At 39.3% G+C, this 16,492-nt stretch overlaps 1 protein-coding gene and 1 long non-coding RNA gene across 2 annotated transcripts; one reads left to right on the top strand and one right to left on the bottom strand.

The window, feature by feature from the left end:
• Window positions 1-10,470: 10,470 nt before the first annotated feature.
• On the top strand, window positions 10,471-15,764 carry LOC146491265 (uncharacterized). Its single transcript, XR_014872469.1, has 3 exons — window positions 10,471-10,983; window positions 11,544-14,971; window positions 15,532-15,764. It is a non-coding gene; the product is annotated as an uncharacterized LOC146491265 (long non-coding RNA).
• LOC146491266 (uncharacterized) lies at window positions 12,463-14,079 on the bottom strand. The gene is made up of 4 exons (XM_085151930.1): window positions 13,950-14,079; window positions 13,560-13,811; window positions 12,896-12,985; window positions 12,463-12,722 (listed from the first exon to the last, which is right to left on the bottom strand). Exons 1-4 carry the CDS (start codon window positions 14,077-14,079, stop codon window positions 12,463-12,465), a joined length of 732 nt encoding a protein of 243 aa, XP_085008056.1.
• Window positions 15,765-16,492: the final 728 nt, after the last annotated feature.

Below are 16,492 nucleotides of genomic sequence, written 5' to 3'. Positions count from 1 at the left end.
GGCATCAATTTATTATTCTGCAGTAAGTTTAATTGAAGCTGTGATTACGTTTTATTATTATTTATTAACATGGGTTAATGACAACACTGGGTAAACTTGGGTAAAACACGAACAATTTCAGATAGATCTGTAGATGTTTTTGGAGAGACTGCACAATTCATACAAGTGTTGTTCTGCATATGTACCACCAGATGTCGCAGTCTGACCTCATCTAATGGTGCTCTTAAACTTGTTTATTTGCACGCATTATTTTTTAAAATCAGTTGTTTTGTACTAGTTACTAGTTAAATATGTACTAATTACAGGAATTTACTGCTTAAATTTAGTCTGACAATGGCAACTACATGATGTGAATTGACACTCTGTGTTATGCTAGTTGTTACTCTATAAAAGTATAAAAGAGCGTTTGTATTTTTTCCTGTTGTTAATGAAATCTGTCAATTAAATCTGTCACTCTGGTGGCTACTTTGGTTAACCATAGGTGTGTATGAGACCATGCATACAGCAGAGGGTAACCCCGTAGCATATGTTCGTATTCATCACAGGCGTGGCAGTTGTCTGCATTCTTATCACTTTGTGGGAGTAGAGGTGTGTTTCCCCTAGACCAGGGATCGGCAACCTGCGGCTCCGGAGCCGCATGCGGCTCTTTAGTCCTTTTAGTGCGGCTCTGGGTGGTTTGGGAAAATAAATTAGTTTTTTTTTTTAAAGTATTTAGCTGAAGTGTATTTTATTTATGTTAGTTCTTTTTTAACTTGTAGTTCTAAATTGGAAGATTATTGTGATATTAAAATATAAATATAAAATTAAGCAGCACTTACGGAAGCCGGTGTACCCGCCGAAACGCCTGCATTTATCAAGACTTTCAACCCCAGGTAGGCCAATTTCGGATCTTCGGATCCACATTATGTCAGCAGCTATTCTCCACCGTGAACTATGTTAAAACAAACACAGCTCACGCCCCACAGATGACAGCTTACAGTCCTGCGTAAAGATGAAAGTGACTTCGCTGTGCGATTCGGGACCATAAGTCTTATTGTAAACATATCACGGCAGACCCGACGATGTTTCCATGAACACGCTTTTCAGCATCTCTTTATTGACCACGTTTCACACACGGTTGCTGTACGCATACAGCCGGCTGTAGCTTTTCAGCTCACAGCCCGACACACACCAACACAACAGCAGAGAGAGCACAGACTTTAAGGCAGCGAGGCGTGATTGCGGGTGCCGCTCAGGTGCGTCCGCCTCCGCTGCAGCGGCGCTGCAGACCACGCCCCGCCACACACATTAACCAGGTAAGATACATATTTAGGCAGAATTTTGCAAATATCTATTTTTCATCTTTTAGCAGCATAGTGCTTTTTTTCCAATAATTTTTTAAAAGTCAGGTCAAGGCTCCAAAAGCCCAAAGGCGATATAAGGGTGGCTCACAGCAGTTTTTGTTTGCTGGATCATTTTAGTTCAGCTGGGTGTCTTTCCTTTTGTTATATTTCTTTAAGAGTTCAAAATATGTTAATTACATAAATAAAATGTAATTTTCTCTGTAGCACTTCATGGATTTCATAAGCAACACACCTTAGTTGTTCACACAAAGCATAAAGGTAAAAACAATATATACAGTGTTATCTTCATTTTAGATGTCAAAAAGTATTTGCGGCTCCCAGTGTTTTCTTGTGCGTGGAAATCATGTCCAAATGGCTCTTTGGGTGTTAAAGGTTGCTGACCCCTGCCCTAGACTGTGTTCGGTGAGTTAACTAAGCATTGAATTTCAAAATAGATTAATTACAAGTTATATTTGTACACTTTAAATTTGATGGTTTTAATCATAGTTTAGCATAGTAAAGTTGCTAAAGTTGTTAGCTAGCTTTCTTTTAGCTAGCAAACGTTCCTCGTAAATACAGAGTACATTGTCAATTTTTCCACTGTTGGATTATGATATTATTTTATGCCATGTTAGACCCCTAATTAAAGATTGTGAATTATTATGCAGTTTTAGTTTGCATTATTCTCCTGAATTAGAAGAAGGTGATAACTATTACATTGCTCCACAGTAAGAAGGTCCTGGGTGCAAGACCACAGTCTGGCTAGTTTGCAGTGGTTTCTCTCTGGGTATTCTGGTTTCCTGCCACAGTGAAAAGTCATGCAGCTGTTAGAGCTAGGTTAATTGATGATTCTAAATTATCCATGAATGTAAGTGTAAATGGTCGTTTGTTTCTAGGTGATAGACTGGTGACCTGTCCGGGGTGCACCCTGCCTCGTAACCTATCACTTCAGGGTTATTTCCCAGCCCTCCTGCAACCAGGATAAAGATAGGAGGATGGTAGTTGTTGTAGACCCATTCAATTTTTATGGTAACCAGAATCTAGACTTTGTTGAACCGTATGCAATATGAAGACAACATGTAGTATTTAAGGGACCAAGTAGAATTTGGATAAAAGTTATTGAATAGTGTTGAAATAAAATGACAGAATTGTGAAGGATTAAAATATTCCAGGAGCTCAACTTACTCCATCAGAACATGTTTCAATCGGGTTTTATAAACACAAAATGCACAGGTTTACTGAATATGAAAAGGTTGTGTTGATTTAACTCAGTTGTTTAAGTTTCTACCAAAGCAAAATATTTGTGTGCAACTAGTGTCCACTATTGAATCAAATAAGTCCAACATGTTTTTTGTCAGTGCAAAAAGAAGTTACGGTACCTGTATTCCTACACAATATTGTCCCGGGATGGAGAAAAACTTTCTGGTGAAGTTTTGGTTGATTTTGGGTTTTGCTTAACACTAGGTTGATTTTATCAGTGAGGTTTGGATTGTTTTCTTTCTCTAAGAGAGAGAAAGATGGTTTTATGTTTGGACATGTTTCTAACGGGCCCAGTATTTGTTATTATATGAGTATTTTATTGGTTACGTTTGTTTTTGCTTTTGTTACAGTGCACTGAAATAAGAACATCTGAGAGGAGTGATCCACCGGTGGTGATATTTTGGTATTTTGTGAGTTCCTGATTTAATAAATCAGCTCTTTAATCCAGGCCTGAGAGATTGAACTTTAAAGCGCTATAAAATATTCTTACTGAAAACGGTCACAAAGTATTTTTCTCCATAATTATAATGGGCTCTGGAGAAATTCACTTATATGGGACATTGATTATATGAGAAGTCCTGAGCCTAAAAGGATTGCAATGAGTCAATCCAGTCCAAAAAACAAGGAACTGTTTTCCTTTAAAATGATGACGTCATTTTGCTGGTGATGGAGGCTCGAATAGGTTGCGTGTGAGACTCCATTATCAGCAATATCTGGTATGGATGTGTGTGAATGTATGCATGTGACTGGACTGTGATGGACTGACGACTAAAAGTTTTAATTGACTTGATACTGAGACAAAAACGGTACCGACTTTAGGATTAGTAACTGTCCACAAACAATTCACCCAGCCTGTAAAAGAAGGGTGGATGTTTTGTCTCGCTTTGTTTTGTTTTTGCAGGAACAGAAGGATGACAGAGACTAAGGGGGGAGGCTGTAGCTTCACATGAGTGTGAACTGCAGACTTAACCCTTTGGTTGCTAATTTTGAGTTACTGATGTTTCCATCAAGAAAATTGTGTTTTATTAGCTGCGTTTCGATTAATGTATCACATTATATTGTTGGGAATGTTGAATGCTAAAGTGAAGAAAAGCTTTGATTTCACTCATGACTGAACATGTTATTATTAACCATAGCAGGCCACTGTAAAAAGTCAATTAATTTTTATAGAGAAAAAAAGCCAAAAAAACCTCTATTGATGTCTATGAATAACAGGGGAATGATAGACGTGTCACATTCAAAATAGAGATATGTAATGACAAACACTGGTCCATGTCATTTAGGTTCTCCATTGAAATAGTCAATAATTTAGAAAAGTAAGATAGAACCGACTGATATGCTGAGATGTGGTGCTGCACAAGAACAAGAGCAAAATAAAGAAAAATTATTGTGTTTAGCTTTGATAAATTCAAATTAAAATGTACCATTACACTCAGAGGATCAATATGAAATTCCATATATGCTAATTTTGTATGAAGTACATGACTGATAACTGTTCTGTCCTGAGCTTTTGTTTTTACAGCACCCACTTGACCACACCAACAGTTTCTCGCCACCAAAAGGGGGTGTTTTACTGTTATTTTAGCATCAGCATTATTGTTACATCAGAATCATATAACAAGCATTGCATTGAACATTTATTGAAGCTATTGACATTACATTAACATTTGTATTACAGTGATTGTTATAACCTCATGTTAATCTTCTATTTACAGGTGTCAAAAGTAGTCAACAAGTTCATGTTGAAGTGAAGTTCATATTAATACAGGTTTTGTTTGTAGACAACTGTGAAGACGCAGGCTCTGGGCGGAGCCCGGAGTTGAACAGATCTAACATGACAATTAAATTGATTTTATTCCCTAACACAGGATAACAAGACTGGAGCAACGACACTGGATAGGAGAAAGTCTGATACTTTCTAAGATATGAGGTCACTAACCTTTTCTTTTAATTTTCTAGCTCCGTTGAATTGACACATGGGAATGTGTCAAAAGGGGGGGACACATCTTAAAATTAGAAATGGCTAATTTGTTTTTGATGTCTTTTATTAGAATGAGTGGTTTTAATCATTTTCATACATACCTTGCAAATGTGCTTATAATGAGTTGGCACTCGGTCTTTTGAAGGTTATAAGCTTCGTTCGGCGATAGTCCGGACTGATAAAGTGTAGGAAATGCCAGTGCAGCGGGCTAAATGCAAACACGCTTACACACACATACACTAAATTAGGATAAGTCCTTGGGACATTCTGAATGTTCTAAACCAATTTTGAACCACCAAAAGATCAGTAGACAACAACATTAGATGCTTAGAGCTAGGAAGAGAGGTGTTTTGGTTTTATGTCTCTTACAGAGAAAGGAACAGACACCAGACGAGGTCACAGATATACGAGGATCCTTCGCAGCAGAGACAGATACGGTGACTGCTGAAACATCAACTGGGTTCAAGTGTCATGGCATTTTGGGCTCCAGCTAGTCACCTCAAAAGGATGGATCCCATAAACACAGCAATAACCATGAAGGGATTGGCGGAAATCCAGGAACACCAGACCAACGACATTCGAGAGGCTCTTGGTCATAAGGGGGACACGTTTCTCTTCCTTTTTCTGGGGAACACAGCTGTGACCCCAGAATACACAGATCATTGTTTGAAATCGGGGCAGAATAATCCCCTGATCTGTGCAACGACTGAAGGGTTGTCTAACCCCTGAGGTTGAAGAAAGAAGAGCAGAGGATCACCCGACTGGAAGACACTAGTGCCTACAGCAATAAAATAAAGGCTAAAAGCTCCTCGTACAGAGGTTCTAGTCTGAGTACGTTTGAAGGGTATAAGGTAGCACCGAAATAAAGCTGTGGGAGAACTGGGGAGTGATGGGAGTGTCAGCTGTACCTACTATTGTTGTTGTAATAATTTTTCTTGCATCTGAACTGCGCAAACACAGAGGTCATCTCACATATGGTTCACCCAACAGGGGGACAAAGGGCCTCAGAAGTAAGAAGAAATGAACCCGGCAACACTGGATTGCAGGGTGTAAGTGAGCTCTTTAAGTCTAAAGAGCTCATCAGGGGGAATTGTTGGATTATAATATTATTTTATGCCATGTTAGACCCCTAATTAAAGATTGTGAATTATTATGCAGTTTTAGTTTGCATTATTCTCCTGAATTAGAAGAAGGTGATAACTATTACATTTGGTAAACTGATTTGCATTACATTAGACTGTTGATTTATTGTGAATGAATGATATTGTTTTATGATGCATTATACTGTGAGTTATAAGAAATACTGTTCCAGAAAGTCATCGCCTTATTTGTCTGATTAGAAGAGAACAGAGCATACTGCCCCATCTCAGCAGGAGCAGATAAACAGGGAGCCAAGGTCATAGCTTAGGCGCTGTGTGAGAGAAAGAATGTGAATGTTTAGGCTTTTATGATTAGGTGGGGGGCACTAGCGACTATAAGAGTTTGATCAAGGCTCCACCATTTTGAGATCTGATGCTGTCTGCTGTATGGTGTGTTCATTAAATCATCGTTTGACTTGACCCGGCCGGACCAGTGTTGTTATTTTGGTTTTCCTCCTGTATCCATCCCCAATATTTGAATCCGTAACACCACTTATACTTAAAATTTGTCACTTGTCAGGGTGCATTTGGTTAGCAGATAGACCTTGCAGACAGCAGAGCATGTTCAATTTGAACCTGTATATGTTCAAATCAACCAGTCAGCAGCTGCCTGCATTTTTATCATGGTGTCAGAGTAAATTTGTGTTTCGACGGTCTTGGGTGAGATAACTAATTACTGACAGAGTATTTATGTGAGTAAAAGTATTTCTATCAAATGTATTGATATTTTAAGCTCAAATGTGAAATATGGCTGAGGTTAAAGTTAGTTGACCTAGCAAGAAAAAACAAAATTGTGTGTGCACACAAGACTTGCTTTCGTTACCTTCTGTAATTGTAAGCATAATGTGAAGTGTGGGATTGTGGCATGTCAACAGTGGTCTTCAAATAATTAAAAAGAAAATTCTCTCACACATTTGGATATGACACAATTTTTCCAATTTTGGACTACAGTCTGTAGATTTATTTTTTTTTTTTTTGAATTTTGGATTCATCTTTTCAGTGTTTCATTGTAGTGTTTTAGAGAAGGTTTTATACTTAAAATAACTTGTTAACTCAAAAGCCTCGATAAGTCTTTGTAGTCTTTTATAGTCCTTAGAACTCAACAAAAACTGTTTGAAATAGTCTCCAAATCTAGGTTACATTTACTTTCACTCACCTTATCCTACTGCTAGCAAAGGGTGCATTGAAAGCAGGGCAGTATGTAACAGATTTAATTCAAGTTATAAAAATTAAATTCTTTATTTGTTAAAAACAAAAATTAAATCAATAATTAGCAAAACGCTAGTCCTATAAATGTAATATGTTTGACTTTTCGCCTAGTAAACTTTTTTTATTCTCCAGAGTTCGGTGGAAACAAGAAGAGAGGTCGCAATCTGTTGCCTGATGGTGTATTTGAAAGAGAAAGAAGAGGATCTCTTCAGAGAACAGCTGGTAGGTAAATCTCACATTGTTTTGTGTTATATTTTTAAATAGCACATAAAATACCGACATGTTTCTTTTTAACCTACTTGCCAGGATGGTGAAGAACAGTTCTCAGAAGAAGTGGTAAGGATCGTAGTCACCAGACGTGCAGCAGTGTCTCTTCCAGCCGTAGCTAAAATTGTGATTGAAGGAACAGCTGTCCTGGAAGACCTTGATGTGCCCAGAGCATGTGCCTTAATGATGGGACTTATATACGCTCTCAATCTGAGCTACCCCAAACAAGTAAAGAACATTCTGTGATATTTACCAAGTTGATAGGTTAAAGTTAATGTTTAATAATAAGCAGATTTGCAAAAACAAATTGTTATTTGGAAGACTATAAATATATATATATATATATATATATATATATATATATATATATGTGTGTGTGTGTGTGTGTGTGTGTGTGTGTATGTATGTATGTATATGTATATATATTTGCCGCTTTATTTAATATACCTTTATAAATCTTTATAGTGGTTCTCAAAGTCGGTCATCAGGCCCCACCGCTCTGCTTGTTTTTATTAATAACTAAACACTGTTGATTGGCTGGTGTGTTCAGTTAATCAGAAGTTGTAGACACCATTGTGGAGTAAGAAAAACAAAGTGAATTGGTATGTTTTAGCTTCTGATTCAACACACCTTGTCCAGGTAATAAACATGCTACATTTTCTTTTGTTACTGAGGTTGTTTGTGGAGGAATTGTACTGAAATACATTATTGTTTTTTCCCACTCATTTATAATTAAAGGGCTGCTGTAATGTTTGATTTATGTTGTATGACACAGAAGTGTATTACTTCGAAAATGTTAAGCAATAAACTGTTTCATCAGTTGGAATAATTTAAATGGCTATATTTGCATGGATAATTGTGAGTAGGATATATGTAAAAAAGTAAGTTAGATTAACTCAACTAATGTAATTTGTCAACTCAATATTACCAGAAATTCTAAATTAATATTAGGTTGCTTAAACTTAATTATGCTTTCACAGGTCAAAGTAAATCATGTTGGTTTGTTGAACCAGTTGAGTTAGCCAAACCTAAACATTACTTGCTGGATTTACTTAATATTATGCAAAATTTGTAACTTAAAAAGCTGAGTGGAAATTGTTACCTCAATTTTTTTAAGTTGAGCCAACAAAACATTTTTTTAGAGTGTACATAAAACGTATAAATATTGAAACACTGATGCAACATTATTCTTGATTGAGGATCATTTGATTTTACACTTTTACCTAAATGTGGCGCCTTTTTTTTTTTTTTGAAAAAACGTCCTTATATCCATTATGAACCTGGCTGTCTCTCTGTACCATTGACTGTAGAAAACATGGACGACGCGACAGCTCCCCAAAAATTAAGCCAAAACGTCTCTATCGCCCCCTGGTGTCTGGCTGCAGTATAGGTCATAAACCCCGCCTCCTCCATGTTAGCGGATGGGACTGGGGTCAGACTAAAATAAATTAATTCTCCTTAGATAATTTTTTTCCAAAGATTCTTTCTTTTGTTTTCAATAGTTCTCATCACGCTGATTGATGTTCAAGGGGTCTCCTTTCCCATAAGTTTGATTCTAATTCCTACCGCGGTGATGTTAAATTGGGGTGAAACGTCATCATAAGAGCTTTGACTGACAGCTGCAGTCACAGAGAAACTTGCGTATCTCTGTTCGCGAATAGCAGATAGAGCGTAGGCTCTGAGAGGACGCCCAGCGTTTACGCTACGAAAACACGACCGAGTGTTTTAACCTGACAGCCTGAGGTGTTCTTCAGTAAACTGGACTACCCGACAGAAGGACCCGAGGCCCCGCTGCACTTTTTCGGTAAGTTAAACGTGTTTGTAAGCTAATCCGTAACTACCGTCCTTAGCTAGCTCCTGAGACCTAGCTAGCTAAGATGAGCACTCGGCTGTCAGGGTTCGTTTAGCTAATCTGTGCAGGTGAATGCATTTACTAAAGAAATCAAGAGAAACGCTCCGGGCTGCTCAGTCACTAATTACTGTACTTTTATTACAAGTATTATACTGTAAAAGCAACAGGCTGCACCCTGCTTCAGCTCCTGTGCAGAGCCGAATATTAAATATGTGCAAACAACAGCATGTTTTCAGTCTCTTGCCACATCTGTAAAGACAGTAACAATTTTTTTAAAAAGCTTGTACTTCAGTAACTCCTCATTAATCAGGAACTATGGATTAAAGTACTGTAGTGTACTGCAATACTGAAAACAAATGTAACAGAAGAACTTCAGATCCTGAGTGTGTGAGGACAGAAGAATCAGCTTTATTTCAATATTGAGGGATAAAATTTATATCTGAGTTTGATGGTTCTGTTGTCTTTGTGATTACAGGAGCTGCCCTCAGATTCAGACCTCAGCACCATCGAGTGACAGCAGACAGATCATCCAACAGGTTCACATGTTAACTGCAAAATGAACTGATGAAAACAGTACAAAGGTTAAAGTACCACACGTGCTGTAGTGAAAGCTGCAGCTGTTTTATTGATAAAGTTAAAGACAAAAAAAACAAAAGGATTAATCACTCATGTAACTGTGTCACTATATATCAGCATTAACAGGACCTCAGTTTGGTGTTTCACAAAGCTGCTGATCTCAGACCTGCACAGCTTCCGTTTTAAACACTTGATGTACTCAGCTGCATGAAGAGCATATGAGATTTTGTTTAACACAATTAAATAAAACCTGATGAAGGTCAAAGGTCGTCACTTGTATGTTGAACTACAAACTTGTCATCTGGAATTATTTCAGTTTTTGTTTTTGTTTTGTTTTTTTACACATAGTGTGTTATTTACCATGAAGTGATTCAGAGTTATTCATATCAGAGTAACCAGAGAGGATCACATATTTTTAAATATTTAACTTTCTAAAGGACTGAATATAATATCTTTATGTAAACGTCCGGAGCCTCTGGGAAGTATCTGAGTATTTATTACATTACACAAACCAAAGGTCTCATCACAGCGTTGATGAAATGCTGGGTTTATCCATCTCCTGGGGCGGGCCTACGGAGGAGTGCTGAAGATTTCCCTGTGAGGGAGCTGCTGGTGAAGATCATGAGTCCTGCTTGATCAATGCGATGAGCTTCAGTCTTCCTGTTGTTTCTTAAATGATGCCTCTTACAGCGGGTCAACAGAACTTATGGCACAGGACAGCTGTGATGAAGAAAGGGAAGAAGTTTCTCCAAACCTCTGGACCCAGGAAACCCAGCTTGGTCCTGATGGTCTCCCTCACTAGTTTATCTCCAGGGTGAATGTAGCTGTTATTATATGGACTCTATTATTAAATGAAAAGAACAAATTACGGTGTGTTCACACCGAACGCGATGGACGCGAACAAAAACGCCCCAAACGCCCCTAATTTGACGCGTGCACATTCGCGTCTCAACGCGTGTCCAAGAAAAATCCATCGCGCTTCAAAATATGATATTTTGACGCGCGTGAACCGGAAATGTGGGAGGGATGTGGGAGGAAGTTGTGCCAGACCGGTATCTGTAAGATGGCAGCTGTCGAGTTAGCGCTTGAAGAGAGAGTCTCCCTTCTCTATGTACTGTGGAGAGCAGAGCAGCGGCGTAAAAGACGCCCTCGCCCTACCTGGGTCCATCAGGTCCTCCAGAGGCATGAGCAGTTTGGTGAGTTTCACCATTTGCTCCAGGAGCTGCGCCTGGATGACGGCCGATTCCAGCGACATCACCGTCTTTCACTCGGCCAGTTTGAGGACCTGCTTCCCCGGGTCGGTCCCAGAATCGCCCGCCTAGACACCAATTACAGGCGCTCAATCCCACCTGCAGAGCGCCTGTCCATCTGCCTGAGGTTAGTAAAAGTATTTAATACGGTAGTCCTTTATTGATACCTGTGCTAATACATGCTAAACCATCCATTTATACACTGCTAACATGGACGTGCTATGCTAACAGTGAATGCTCTCGGTTTTTACTGATAGCAAACTGTGGTACGGAGACGACTGTTTATAATATTTCTAGTGATACTCAGAAGGTCTCATCAAGTCCCGATTTAATTCGATTTATGCTGTTATCAGTGTTTGAATGATAGCATGTCTGTGGTGTCATATCAATGTATGCGCTCGGTGTTTGCTGATATCAAACTGTAGCATTAGGACCACTGAGTTAACCTTTGTAGTGATACTCACTCCTTTTTATTTAGACCTGGTTTAATTCTGGGATAGTTGAATATTTGTATATAATCACCGCAGACTGTTTTAGATTATATCTAATATATATCATGTAATTATCCTTATAATTACAAAATGTTTTATGTAAGATTTATGTTTTGCAATTTGTAATTTTGGAATTTCAATAATGTATTTTGTAACTGCAGTACACATAATACTCATTTTAAACAATTTTGTCCAGGTTCCTTGCCAGCAAACAACTCCTCCAGAGAGGCTGTCCTGGTGAGGGAGAAATTCATGGCTCACTTCTCGGTGGAGGGAGCTGTGTCTTGGCAACCAAAGGAGTAGCCTGTTTGAAGTCCGAGTGACTTCCCCACAACGGCTCTTTTAAGAGCCACCCACAAACCTCTAAAGAGTCTTCCTGTCCTTTTAATTTTTCTTAATAAATGGAGCTCTACTCCAAAATAAACTAACCTCTTTTTACTCTCTTAAATAACTTGTCTTCACTATGTTCCTATATACAGTGTGGTGCAAAAGTTTGGGCAACCTTATTAATAGTCATTATTTTCCTGTATGAATCACTGTTACAATGAAAAATGTCACTTACATATATCATATAGGAGACACACATTGATATACACTAAATATTTACTTCCAGGCTTCATTTCTCTTTTTTTGTGTTGCCAATTTATGCACCTGCTTGATTTAAACAGTTATTGCACACTTTCTGTAAACTGCATTTCACTTCTCAAATATCACTGTGTGTGTCTCCTATATGATATATTTGACTATTTTTATTGTGACAACCAATGATTTGTACAAGAAAATAATTACTTTTCACAATGTTGCCCAAACTTTTGCATCCCACTGTATTAGTATGTTTTGTCATTAGTATAATATGAAATAAATTCTACTTGTGTCAAGTCGGGTGCCAATATTTGCTGTGTAGTAGAACAGAGACATTTTGTCATTATAAATGTTTATTTGAAAAAATATAAATTCATTAACAAAAACATTTATCATAAATATATGAAATGTAACTATTTACAGAGAGACAGGAATAAAAAGGACCCAGCTTGGAGTGGAAGAGCCTCAGGGAGAAGGAGGAGAAAAATAAGAACATTGTTTCTGCCCTGGAGAGCTGCTGCCTCATCAGAAAACTACTGATCATTAGGGTCCAATGTTTCCAAATTTAACACAGCTGTGCTGTTTTCAAAAACTAATTTATAAATTTGAAATTTCACGAATTCTCGTGTCTGAGGCGGCATGCTCTCCAGAGCAGGAACAAGGCCGAGGAGGAAATGTTCAGTTGGAGACGGGCGTGGCCTCTTTAGGGACTCCAGGATGGCCAGCTCCACCGCCGATGGACCGTCCTGGGACCCGTCCCTCGCCCGCCTTCGAGCTGTCCTCCTCTGTGGGCCTGTAAAACACAGCACAAAACAACACAAAGTAATGAGAAGGCTGCTACTAGATTTTCATTTTCAAAATTGAAAAAAAAAACATGATATAAACAGATTGGTTGTAGATATTTAGTAAAGGTGATCACAAGGGAATTCAAGCAAGTAAAAAGCTGTCAGTGCTTGATGTTCATACCTGTGGGTGCAGCAGCAGGAGCTGAGGGACCAGGGACTGGGGAGCCAGGAGAAGAGACAGCTGAGGACTCTGCTGCATGATTACTTGACTCTATCAAGACAATATTAGATGTTAACAGGTTGAAGACAATAGTCATAGAGAATATTATATTATTATATACTTATTATTATTATTATATACAGTGGTCTCTCATTTATTGCAGCACATGAACAGTAGTCACAGTTCTCACAAGTTGATTCTCAAAGTGAAAACCTTTGTCGATTTTAAAACGTAAAAGTATTATGCCGCGCTTTTTCTCCGTCTGCGGCGCCACTTTTGTGTGCCTTTTTTGCTCCCGGTGCAGGTGTGTATTTCCGAATGAGGCTCATAGTTATGAGTGTTTTTGTGCTGTTTTTTTCTATTGGACGTGATGGTTATCAAAACCAAACATGATAAGTTTGGCAAGCGCAGGAGACACGACATGGAGGAGATTTGTCATTTGGGCTGCAGAATGCAATGCGCATTGTTGAAAGCTGTACGGTGCAATAAAAAAAATCAGCGAAAAGGCGAGGCAGTGACGGATGAACAGCGGGACTACTGTATACTGTTTATTAATAAACAAAATATGTTCCTGTATGACAACACGCATAAATTAACTGCCTACATTAACTCAATGTAAACATACCTTCTGACTGACACTCCCCTGCTGCCTCTTCGGGCTGTCCCTGGTCCTCGGGGGAGAAGTTCTCCACGGTCCGCACCATATTACTGCTAGTCTCCCGCGGGGTGAGGAAGGGGTCCAGAAACCCCATGACCGCGAAGAACTTCCATCTTCTCCCCGATCCTGCTGCAGACCCACTCCTCTTCTCCTTCTCTGCCTTCTTCTCCTTATTATAAGTGTCCCTGAGGCTCTTCCACTTTCTCCTGCAGATGTCCTCTGAATAAACGCATTATCTTGTTAGCGGAAAGGTATTTGTACATCAGTGGGAAAATAGCGGGACAGTAGGCGGGCTTGCTAGCTTTTGCGCGGGTTCATCGGGTCAGTCTGAAAATTAAAAAGAAGGAATGAACTTACCAGGTTGCCCGATCTCCTCACTTATGTGTCTCCAAGCTAGGTCCTTTTTATTCCTGTCTCGGTAAAAGTAGTAGCTAGCATCGTATAGCTCCGGGTGATTAGCCACGGCACTGATTAGCTTTTCCTCCATACTGAATGAAGAATGAACGGCTTTGGCTGGATCTGCCCCTTTGACCTAGGTCAGAGCCACGTCACCAGGCTCCTGATTGGTTGTCGCGGCGCGATTTGACGCTGGAGTTCAGATTTTTCCAACTCGAGCGGTAGACGCGAAACGCGCGTATGCACAAAATGCAACACAAAAACTCACGCGCGTGGTTTTATTCGCGAGTCAAACGCGCCAGACGCGCTACACTGACGCGCGTTTCACGAGTTTTGGCGTTTTCGCGACGCAAATCTGCTTCCGAATTTTCGCGGGACCCGCAATCGCGCGTCATCGCGCTTTTCCATTGACTTTACATGTAAACCTGACGCTCTATTCGCGTCCATCGCGTTCGGTGTGAACACACCGTTACGGTGTGTTCACACCGAACGCGATGGACGCGAACAAAAACGCCCCAAACGCCCCTAATTTGACGCGTGCACATTCGCGTCTCAACGCGTGTCCAAGAAAAATCCATCGCGCTTCAAAATATGATATTTTGACGCGCGTGAACCGGAAATGTGGGAGGGATGTGGGAGGAAGTTGTGCCAGACCGGTATCTTTGCAAGATGGCAGCTGTCGAGTTAGCGCTTGAAGAGAGAGTCTCCCTTCTCTATGTACTGTGGAGAGCAGAGCAGCGGCGTAAAAGACGCCCTCGCCCTACCTGGGTCCATCAGGTCCTCCAGAGGCATGAGCAGTTTGGTGAGTTTCACCATTTGCTCCAGGAGCTGCGCCTGGATGACGGCCGATTCCAGCGACATCACCGTCTTTCACTCGGCCAGTTTGAGGACCTGCTTCCCCGGGTCGGTCCCAGAATCGCCCGCCTAGACACCAATTACAGGCGCTCAATCCCACCTGCAGAGCGCCTGTCCATCTGCCTGAGGTTAGTAAAAGTATTTAATACGGTAGTCCTTTATTGATACCTGTGCTAATACATGCTAAACCATCCATTTATACACTGCTAACATGGACGTGCTATGCTAACAGTGAATGCTCTCGGTTTTTACTGATAGCAAACTGTGGTACGGAGACGACTGTTTATAATATTTCTAGTGATACTCAGAAGGTCTCATCAAGTCCCGATTTAATTCGATTTATGCTGTTATCAGTGTTTGAATGATAGCATGTCTGTGGTGTCATATCAATGTATGCGCTCGGTGTTTGCTGATATCAAACTGTAGCATTAGGACCACTGAGTTAACCTTTGTAGTGATACTCACTCCTTTTTATTTAGACCTGGTTTAATTCTGGGATAGTTGAATATTTGTATATAATCACCGCAGACTGTTTTAGATTATATCTAATATATATCATGTAATTATCCTTATAATTACAAAAGGTTTTATGTAAGATTTATGTTTTGCAATTTGTAATTTTGGAATTTCAATAATGTATTTTGTAACTGCAGTACACATAATACTCATTTTAAACAATTTTGTCCAGGTTCCTTGCCAGCAAACAACTCCTCCAGAGAGGCTGTCCTGGTGAGGGAGAAATTCATGGCTCACTTCTCGGTGGAGGGAGCTGTGTCTTGGCAACCAAAGGAGTAGCCTGTTTGAAGTCCGAGTGACTTCCCCACAACGGCTCTTTTAAGAGCCACCCACAAACCTCTAAAGAGTGTTCCTGTCTTTTTAAATTTTTCTTAATAAATGGAGCTCTACTCCAAAATAAACTAACCTCTTTTTACTCTCTTAAATAACTTGTCTTCACTATGTTCCTATATACAGTGTGGTGCAAAAGTTTGGGCAACCTTATTAATAGTCATTATTTTCCTGTATGAATCACTGTTACAATGAAAAATGTCACTTACATATATCATATAGGAGACACACACATTGATATACACTAAATATTTACTTCCAGGCTTCATTTCTCTTTTTTTGTGTTGCCAATTTATGCACCTGCTTGATTTAAACAGTTATTGCACACTTTCTGTAAACTGCATTTCACTTCTCAAATATCACTGTGTGTGTCTCCTATATGATATATTTGACTATTTTTATTGTGACAACCAATGATTTGTACAAGAAAATAATTACTTTTCACAATGTTGCCCAAACTTTTGCATCCCACTGTATTATTATGTTTTGTCATTAGTATAATATGAAATAAATTCTACTTGTGTCAAGTCGGGTGCCAATATTTGCTGTGTAGTAGAACAGAGACATTTTGTCATTATAAATGTTTATTTGAAAAAATATAAATTCATTAACAAAAACATTTATCATAAATATATGAAATGTAACTATTTACAGAGAGACAGGAATAAAAAGGACCCAGCTTGGAGTGGAAGAGCCTCAGGGAGAAGGAGGAGAAAAATAAGAACATTGTTTCTGCCCTGGAGAGCTGCTGCCTTATCAGAAAACTACTGATCATTAGGGTCCAATGTTTCCAAATTTAACAC

Source organism: Neolamprologus multifasciatus, chromosome 23 (genome assembly GCF_963576455.1).
Source record: "Neolamprologus multifasciatus chromosome 23, fNeoMul1.2, whole genome shotgun sequence".
NCBI classification, from domain to species: Eukaryota; Metazoa; Chordata; class Actinopteri; order Cichliformes; family Cichlidae; genus Neolamprologus; species Neolamprologus multifasciatus.
Note: the sequence above shows the minus strand (reverse complement) of the source record. Positions and strands in the feature narration are given on the sequence as shown.